The 10,104-nt window shown below is 35.7% G+C and overlaps 1 protein-coding gene across 2 annotated transcripts; it reads left to right on the top strand.

Annotated features, from left to right (window-relative positions):
• The first annotated feature begins 3,011 nt into the window (after nucleotides 1–3,011).
• Nucleotides 3,012–4,765, top strand: LOC116145977 (cytochrome P450 83B1-like). Of its 2 annotated transcripts, XM_031431399.1 has the most exons (3): nucleotides 3,064–3,484; nucleotides 3,557–3,890; nucleotides 4,026–4,765. In XM_031431399.1, exons 1-3 carry the CDS (start codon nucleotides 3,201–3,203, stop codon nucleotides 4,653–4,655), a joined length of 1,248 nt encoding a protein of 415 aa, XP_031287259.1. In that variant the 5' UTR covers nucleotides 3,064–3,200; the 3' UTR covers nucleotides 4,656–4,765. The 2 variants fall into 2 exon arrangements, with proteins under 2 accessions (XP_031287258.1, XP_031287259.1); XM_031431398.1 differs by having other exon boundaries at nucleotides 3,012–3,890.
• The last annotated feature ends 5,339 nt before the right edge of the window (nucleotides 4,766–10,104 follow it).

Genomic DNA, 10,104 nt, shown 5'->3' with positions numbered 1-10,104 from the left:
GGGAGTCTTGGCAACTGTCATGCATATATTTTTCTCCAACAAATTCGTAACCCTAGGTCAAAAACCTCGGATCCAATAAGGCGCGCCCACGTTTTATTTGCTGACTACTTTTGTGAACATTCGGGAAAACAGGACGTGCCCACGCTTTAAGCAAAAACCGCCTCTGGAATGTATATCTTTTTGAGCTCCGATTTTTCCTCTTCAAATCTCTTGATTTTGAATTCAATTTGATTTAACTCCTCAATCTACTCCACAAAATACAAAACATAATCAAAATCCAAGATTTGAGCATTTATAACTATTAAAACATGAGGAAATATAACAAATAAATAGATATTATGAATTCTTATCAGCAGGCACAAGCAGGATTAGAGCTGAATGCTATGGTAATAGTGTAATATAAAATTAAAAATTGCGTTGAATTGAGGAAGAGGACAAATAAAAATGGAATATTGAATTGAGCAAGAGGACAAATAAAAATGGAATATTGAATTTAGCAAGAGACAAATAAAAATAAATGAGATGGACGAACGTCCATTATTTTGCTTTTAAATTTTTTTGGACAGATATAATAAATAGATACACATCTATATAATATGAACGAGAGTCTATTAAATATGGGAGAGCATCTATAAATGTTGGATGGTCATTCATTCATGAAAGACTCTAACGTGATCGCATGATTCGCATCTGACTAGTTGTTATGTCTTTTGGTACAAAAATTTGGTATAAAATTTCGGTGTCCGTAGCATTACTCCTCTTGGACTTGTCCAAGATGATCCTTCTTCTTTGTATTCTTTTTATTTTTAATGAAATTACTAGATTACCCAAAAAAAAAAAAATCTTTATAATATTTAAATCTTCTTTTATGAAGGATGATTTTCTAAAATTCTGTTATTATATAATATAGGGGATTGCAACAATGTAGACCGCTAAAATTTTGTGTTTTTGTAAAGATGAGTTAAAATTGAAAGCGATACAATGCGGATACGTGTTAAATGGTTTCTTTAAATTCCCCATATAACTATCCATTGAAAGACTCCTTTGGTGCCTACCAGTCGGAGCTGTATCTTTTCTGGCACGCCTCTTGATACCTTCCCTCTTCTTACTTGAACTGGTCCCCGTCAAATTTCCATTTGCATGACTTTCCACTTCGTTATCACTACTTTCACCCTTAGTTAGTAAAAACGCGTATTATACGTGAATTGTATGGACAGTCATATAATTCACGTATAAAACACACGTATACATATTTTATAAAATCTGCCGTATAATTTGCATATAGTAAGGTTTTCCGTATAATTCGCGAATTAAAAAAAAAACAAAATCTCACCCCCAAAACGACGTCGTTTTAGTGGGTTTTTACTAAAAATTAAAACAAATCTCTCTTCTTCGGTTCTTCTTCAGTTCTTCACTTCTTCTTCCTCAGTTCGGTTCTTCTTCTTCTTCAGTTCTTCACGTTTTCAGCTTTTAGTGTTTAATCCACAGTATTTCCCTGATTTTTCACAGCCATAGCATCCATCAATAGCATTCCATTCAACGTCGATGCTTCGTGTTGTAAAGGCCCTCACAATAGCGTCCTCATAAAAATAAGTCGGGTCAACCACATGCAGAATACTAAATGTTCCATATACGCTGCAAAATGAAGGCAGGGAGCTGCTGGACTCATGTTCATCCATTGCGTAAAAAAGATTTGTTTCATCACTAACACAAATGGGTCCCGCTACAAAAGAAATCAGGAATAATCCGCTCAGTACAGTTCAAACCCTTCAAGTCCACAAAAATTTGATTGATTTATGAGTCTAAAGGGAAAACGGATTCGGGGGCCTTTTGGACTGCAAGATGTGGGTTTACAAAATTCATAAGCATTCTAGTCGTTGTTTCCAGAAGTGTTATTTATGGCTTCTGAATAAGGTAAGAGAAGAAAGAAGATTATAATTAGCAGAAGGTTCATGGAGACAGACGAACAGAGAGAAAAGTAGAGCTTGAGAGAGGAAGAGGGATAGAGGAATTGTCTAAAGTTTAAGTCTGGAGACTATAATTTGAGTATCAGTTATATTTATATATTGTGTATTTGCATTATTGGTTAATTGAATACTTTGCATTTGAGATGTTATATTGATTTTAACCAGGTATGCCATAAAAGTGTTAAAACTAAGATTGATATTGCCGTATTTTTCAAAACGTATTATTGACAATGTACCGTTTTAAACCCGCATCGTATTTTTCCTGTATCCGAATTTTATGGCCAAATTTTTATAAATATATTTTTTACCATTTGCCGTATTATATCTGTAAAATTTTCATACTATTTTTTTACCATACCCGTATTTACCAACTAGGCTTTCACCTCCATTTGTCTTAGTGCCACTAGCTCTGCTATCCAAACCGTTATCCTCGGTAACTTAATTATAAAAAAATAATAATAAAGAAAAGAAAAGTTAATTTTAACTTTTAATTTAAATGGTACTTTGATCAATGCGATTAAAGGGGCGGTGGGACTTGACAATATTTTTTATTTTTTATCAGCATAAAAGTTAGAACACATGAATGTTAAGAATAAAGTATTAAGAATGATTAAGTAGATGATGGTAACATAATTATAAAAAAAAGTTGTTTAATTTAATAAAGAAAATATATTTGTATTATTTTAATAAATTAAAGAGAATACGAATCACTTTAGATGGTCGAGTGAAGTGGTTGAATAGAGACTCTTGAGATATTATCCATGAGGTCTTGAGTTCAAATCACCTCGATTGCGTGATTGAATAAAGACTCTTGGGATATTAGCCGTGAAATCCTTAGTTCGATTCACCTTGACCGAGGTTTATCCAACTAGTTTCATGGTTATTTTATCATAGGGTAAGTAATAAATTGACTTTTGTTTCAACACCATGAAAAGTAAAACTTGAAAGTTCTCCAATACCTAGAAGCGTCTCATTTCCCTTAGTTTTTAGAATAACTGAAGTCTATTTATTGAGGTTATGGTTTTGTAGAATTAACATAGTAGAATGGCATTCCTTACCATCCTTTTCTTTCTTCCTATCTTCCTCTTTTTTCTTATCCAAAGACGCAAAACCCACAAAAATATTCGTTTGCCACCTGGCCCTCGGGGTCTTCCCATAATCGGTAATTTACACCAGTTTGATGGTTCAAAACCTCAAAAAGTGTGGAAGCTCTCTCAAAAGTATGGCCCCCTTATGTCCTTGCGTCTTGGTTTTTTGCCAGTCTTAATAGTTTCCTCCGCAAAAATGGCTAAGGAGGTCATGAAGACTCATGATCTTGAATTTTGTGGTAGACCTGCCTTACTTACTGCCAAGAAGTTATCATACAATTGCTCTGATTTGGTTTTTTCTCCATATAATGATTATTGGAGAGAGATGAGGAAAATATGTGTCGTTCATCTCTTCAATTCTAATAGAGTTCAGAATTTTCGTCCCATCAGAGAAGATGAAGTTTCCCGTATGATTGAAAAGATATCAAAGTCAGTTGTTGCTTCTAATCCCGTTAACTTAAGTGAGCTAATGATGTTTCTTACAAGTACCATTATTTGCAGATTGGGTTTTGGAAAGAGGTATGAAGATGAAGGAACTGAAAGAAGTAGATTTCATGCTCTACTTAATGAAGCTCAGGCCTTGGTTGCTAGCATCTGTTTTTCAGATTGTTTTCCCTTCCTGGGCTGGCTTGACAAACTTACAGGCATGATAGGTCGACTCGAAAACAACTTTAAGGAATTCGACAGATTTTATCAGGAACTCATCGAGGAACATTTAGATCCCAAGGAACCTAAAAATGATCAGGAAGATATAATTGATGTTTTACTTCAAATACGAAAAGAACGAGGATTTAAAATAGATGTTAATTGGGATCAAATGAAAGCAGTGCTTACGGTATTATGTTTTTCTTAATCCAAAATCTAATTTCTTAGTTTTTTTTTATATTTAATTTTTACCGTTATATCTCCAAAAACCAAAATATAATTATTATTCCACGCCCGTAATTTTGTGTTTTTCATTTTCTTGCAGGATGTATTTATCGCTGGCACTGACACAAGTGCAGCTACTGTGGTTTGGGCCATGACCTTGCTAATGAAGAATCCAAGAGCAATGGAAAAAGGTCAAGAAGAAATTAGATCTTTAATCGGAAATAAAGGTTTTGTAGATGAAGATGATATTCAAGAACTGCCGTATCTTAAAGCCATAGTGAAAGAGACATTGAGACTACAACCCGTGGCACCATTTCTAGTTCCAAGAGAAACAATGGAAAACTCCATCATAGAGGGGTATGAAATACCACCAAAAACACTCGTTTTTGTGAATGCATGGGCAATAGGAAGGGATCCTGAAGCCTGGGGGAACCCAGATGAATTTGACCCTGAGAGATTCATTGGTAGTTCTGTTGACTTTAAAGGTCAACACTTTGAGTTTATACCATTCGGTGCTGGGCGAAGAATTTGCCCAGGATTATATATGGGACTTGCAACGGTGGAGCTCGCCCTTGCTAATCTTCTTTACAAATTTGATTGGGAAATGCCCTCTGGGATGAAGAAGGAAGACTTAGATTTTGATGCTCTTCCCGGTGTTACCAGGCACAAGAAAAATGCTTTGTGTCTTATGGCTAGACATATAAATATCAGGGCAAATTCAGTACTTTGATCTATCAATTAAGTGTTTGATGTAAACGAATTTACGGATCGCTATGTGTAATCGATTCTGCACTGGACTGCCGTTCGAATGGTTATAATAATGTTCTTCTTAATTGTTTTCTGCTGGTGCTAATGGCTGTGTAATTAATAAAATAAAGTTTTTCTTTGTTCCAAATTTTCGGTGCGTTCATTTTCTGGTGATAAAAAAAAAAAATAAAAAAATCCCATTTTCCCTTGTAAAATGGACCCATCAACATCATCTATATAATATCCTGCCGGCTTATATTATATAGGAACACAAATCATACATAATAATTTCACATAATTAAACCGACTTGATTGCGTGTTTTGATTTTTAACTTGTCAGGTTATTTATCTAAATCATTTTTAATGTCACATCAATTATTTAAATCATTTTTAATATCACATCAATTTTTGAGTTTAAGTTTAATACTATCTCAATATTTGTCATAATCTTCAGATTAATAAAAATAGAGGGTTGAATGTTGAATCCATTTTATTTCTTTTATTGTTTCAAAAAAAAAAAAAAACAGTATTGTTACTTCCCTTGTTATTTTACTGGGATATGTTTTATAATTTCTTATTTCTTAAATTTGAGTTGACATTTATATAGACAATTATTGTAGAAAGAGAGAACATCAACGGTATCCGTATGACATTTCTCTCTTTTCAAATTATATAATTGTTGTTAAACGTTTCTTTTTTTGATATAATTTTAGTTCTATAAGAAAAATATTTATACATTCATATATTGCTATTTGAGTGATTAGAGTTTTTAAGCTTATTACACAATATGGTGATAACAAATTTAATTAATTATTTGGCAAAAAAGTAACATCACTCTTTTCCAAGGTTAAAGACGAAGCCGTGAAGCTCCTGAAAAGCTTATATGTGGAAAGTTAGGTTGCGGTTATTGTCTCTTAAATTCAAATATATCTATCTGACAAGAAAAGAACATCAAACTTTTCCACAATCAAAAGGAAGTCGTGAAGCTCTTGGAAAGCTTATACGCGGAGAAATTAGATTGCAGTTATTGTCTCTTAAATTAAAAAAAAAAAAACCCCAAAGTCCTCCCCACTTTACAAAGATAGAATATCCCACTTGCTTGAAATGGATCTTCTTTTGTTGCTTTGTGATGCATATTGTATAACAACAAAGTTACGGACACCGAAAATTTTATATCGAAAATATATATCGGCCTACGTGTACCCCTGACTCACACCCAGCCTGATTTTTCTATAATTATTTTTTTAGTGAATGGTTGTCCATCAAATATGGACGACCTTTCACTCACATGGACTCCCGTCCATATTATATGGACGGGGGTCCATTTGCTACAGACGGATGTCCCTATTTAAAGGACGCCCGTCCATAAATAAAATGGAATAATTTTTTTTTATAAAAATTAGGGACGGCTGTTCATAAATTTTGGACTATCGTCCTTAACCAAAATATGAAAATAAAAAAAAATAAAAAAACTTTGGGGACAACCGTCCATAAATTTTGGACGGGCGTCCATCCCGTCCATACTTTAAAAAAAAAAAAAAAAAAAACGAAGCTATTAATGGATCAAAGAAGAAGAAGCTTACTTTGTCCAGCTTCTCAAGAATCTGCACGTCGTGGAACCCATCCCCTGATTGCCTCTCCAGCTATTGTGGCCAACCAGGCCGGCCACCCTGCTACCACCTGCTCACCTTCTGTAGCTTTGGGAATATTACCCATCCCTGGATGATGTTGAGCAACAACATATTCCATTTTCTCCCTCTTCCGATCGAAATTCTCACCATGCAACCGAACAGACCCATTCACCTGCTTATCAATCAACATTGTTCTCCCATCGTTACTATCATATCGAGCAAGGCCTCAGCTTGACATGTACAATGTTACTAACACTATCTCTATTCAAAGAGTCTTCAGACACCTGATCTGAAACTTTTTCTTTAGTTCCACAGAAAGATTGTGATTGCTTCTTTCCATGAACATCATCATCATCCTTCAATTTTTTACTATTATGATGGTGGTGGTGGTGACCATGACCCCACGACTCAGCTTCTCCAGAGTTCTCATCAACATATCTCACCAATTTCTCCACAAGAAGAAAGAGTACAATTCCCGCTGCAACAATCAAATATAACATAATAAGAATTCAAGGTGCTACGACACAATCTGCAAAGCCCCCTGATATACTAATATTAAGTAGATGGTCAATGAAATCAACAAAGGAGAAAATATGTAATCGAAGAGAATAATCGACAAACTAATATAACAGGAATGCCATACAAATTTAATAAGAAGTTAGATAGCAACAGCTACAGAACAAAGCAAGGCCTCAGCTCGATATGATAGTAATGATGGGAGAACAATGTTGATTGATAAGCAGGTGAATGGGTCTGTTCGGTTGCATGGTGAGAATTTCGATCGGAAGAGGGAGAAAATGGAAAATGTTGTTGCTCAACATCATCCAGGGATGGGTAATATTCCCAAAGCTACAGAAGGTGAGCAGGTGGCAGCAAGGTGGCCGGCCTGGTTGGCCACAGTGGTTGGAGAGGCGATCAGGGGATGGGTTCCACAAAGTGCAGATTCTTTTGAGAAGCTGGACAAAGTAAGCTTCTTCTTCTTTGATCCATTAATAACTTCTCTTTTTTTTTTTTTTTTAAACTATGGACGGGTGTCCAAACATAAGGGTAATGGACACCCGTCCAAACGTAAGGGACGGCCGTCCAAAATTTATGGACGGCCGTCCCCAAAGTTTTTTATTTTTTTTTTTTTATTTTCATATTTTTGTTAAGGACGGCTGTCCAAAATTTATGAACTGTCGTCCCTAATTTTTATAAAAAAAAATTATTCCATTTTATTTATGGACGGGCGTCCTTTAAATGGGGACGTCCGTCCGTAGTAAATGGACCACCGTCCATATAATATGGACGGGAGTCCATGTTCATTAGAAAAATAATTATAGAAAAATCAGGCGTGGTGTGAGTCAAGGGTACACGTAGGCCGGTACACATTTTCGATGCAAAATTTTCGGTGTCCATAGCTTTCTTGTACTGTATAGACCTTTGGTATATCAAAAATTCTATATCCACCGAAAAATTGCACCGAAAAATTGCACCGACTATAAATATTCCTTGGCCAAAAAGATCGGTGGCTATATCTTGATTATATTGACCTTTTGAATAGTTACTGAAATTTGTTTTCAGTATGTGTTCTATGTTTCGTATATCGGCTGTGTATATTTCGCTCAGTGCGGGAGCCAGAAGCCGAAAAGTGCTTTGTTTTCGGGCAAATTGAGTTTGGTAGTCATAACGTTTGTTCAGGTAGAGGAGCTGTTGAAAGACTGTACCTTTTACTGTTGGATAACTAGGGTCTTTGAAAGATTTGCCTGAATAGGATTTGATTATGAGAAAAGAGAGGGTTAAGAAGAGAAATAAAAGTGACAACACAATGAAGGTAAAGATGGCCAAGATGATACTCATTTTTTTTTCCCTGTTGTGTATGAGAAGAGATTGATGATCTTTATTATATATTGAGCCTGTTCTCTATCTCGTAATTCCTCCTGGAACATGAGAAATATATAATATTGAAAAGTGGATCATTTGAGGGAAATATATCTACATCTATTAGAGACGTGACCACGTTAAGGGTGATGCATTATTGCATTGTATATTAATTTATTTATTAACTTGATCTTTGCCAATCCAGCGCATGGGATGGGTACAGAGTAGGAGAAGACTCAGACGACTAGCAAGCCCCAAAAGCCAAAACTGCTTGACAGCATTCATTCTCTTCTTTTGATTTTTGTTTTTGTTTTTGTTTTTTTTTTTTTTTTGACTGGATGTGTTTAGGCCAATTTGCGCACACCGGCACACTAACACTAATCCTTCGGGACCCTAAAGTTGATAGTTGGATAAATCTCCTTAGTGGTCACACCTATTAACAATCTAGGTGGATCGAACTCAAGACCTCTTGAATAATACACCCAAAAATCTTAGTTAACCACTAGACAACTCAGTGGTGGTTAGCATTCATTCTCCTCCGCATACACACTTTTGTATTTTTAATTACCCTGAAAAACAAACTATAGTGGTATTGCGTTTGCCACCTGCTAGTAAATCTTGATATCGGTTCATTTATCGACACCTTGTATGATGTTCTAATTCAACTCATTTACTTGTATTTTTTGAACCACATAAAATGTTAAATATTATTATTATTACTGTAACCATCATACTTATTGAGTAGCTTTCATGGACATACTTTTAAGTCAAAAGCTAGTAAGGTAGTTGACATCCATTTGGCAATACCTTTCTTTGTGTGGCTTTTCGGCTCAATATAACAAGAGCATTTACGAAACAATGTCTAGGATCTTCGGCTCATTTTGAGGCCTGTGACATTCCGTTTTACTTATCTAGGCTTGGGCCAATAAGTGACATTCCGCGCCTATTAATGGTTAATATAACAATTACATAGAGGTAAAGCTAACAGTGCAAGCACCACACTAGGGGTGTTCAAAAGAACTAATTGGAAGCAGAACCGGCGGGTACCTGAGGTTTGGTTCTGGTTCCTACCCAGAACCAGTCGTCAACGGGTAGGTTCCGGTTCCAAATTTTTGGAACCGTTACTATGCAGTTCCGGTTCTTATAGTTAGGAACCAGAACCGGAACCAGGAATTGAGACTAATATAAAATAAAATTAGAGAGTAGGGGGTTAATAAAAACTTTTGTAGAAAAAGTAATGTGAATATATTTATATTTATATTTAATAATATTTAAAGTAAGTTGGTTTGACTTTTGAAAATCTATCTTTACAAAGTAATGGAGTTTGTAATTTTGAATTTATAATTTGTAATTTTATTTTTGTTAACAAGTTCCAGATGGGGGGTATTTGTAAGTTTTTAAGGGGTTTTTTTGCTATTTTAAAAACTTTTGGGGGGTCATTGTAATTTTACAAGGTACCCAGAACTAGAACTAGAACCATTGTTACAGGGTCCGGTTCTGGGTACCTAAGAACCGAAACCGATGGTTTCTGTTCCGGTTCCAAATTTCAAGGAACCGTCGGTTCCGGTTCCTTTAAAAAATGCAGGGTATCCGGAACCGAAGACCCCTAGTCGATATTGACGCGTTCAAAGAAGTATACTTATTCTTGTCGCAATCGCGATGAGGAACCTGGGCATAGGATTTCTTGGGCTCAAACTGCTGCCTCTTTCCCTTCTGCTGATCGTTATTAGCCCACCTATAATCAACTCTTCTACCAGCCTCTCCCTAGTTAGGAGTGCTAGTCGAAGGACTGAGGTCGTGGCGATTGAGAACGACCACAAAATTCTATATTCGGAGGTGCTTCTTTGTAACGTCGTAGAAGCGGGTGAGGAAAATGTCACCCTCGGATTGCAGCTTCTTCCACAGGTCGGTCTGTGGGCGAAGTCCCACAATAATGAGAGT

This window comes from Pistacia vera, unplaced genomic scaffold (assembly GCF_008641045.1).
Source record: "Pistacia vera cultivar Batoury unplaced genomic scaffold, PisVer_v2 Contig470, whole genome shotgun sequence".
In the NCBI taxonomy this organism is placed as follows: Eukaryota; Viridiplantae; Streptophyta; class Magnoliopsida; order Sapindales; family Anacardiaceae; genus Pistacia; species Pistacia vera.
The sequence above is the reverse complement of the archived record's forward strand: the minus strand, read 5'-3'. Positions and strand labels throughout refer to the sequence as shown.

Excerpts from the sequence above, each read along its gene's own strand:
- LOC116145977 (XM_031431398.1), top strand. The coding sequence starts at position 3,012 with ATGGCATTCCTTACCATCCTTTTCTTTCTTCCTATCTTCCTCTTTTTT. Across the intron at positions 3,891-4,025 it reads AAATGAAAGCAGTGCTTACG|GATGTATTTATCGCTGGCAC; the intron begins GTATTATGTTTT and ends ATTTTCTTGCAG.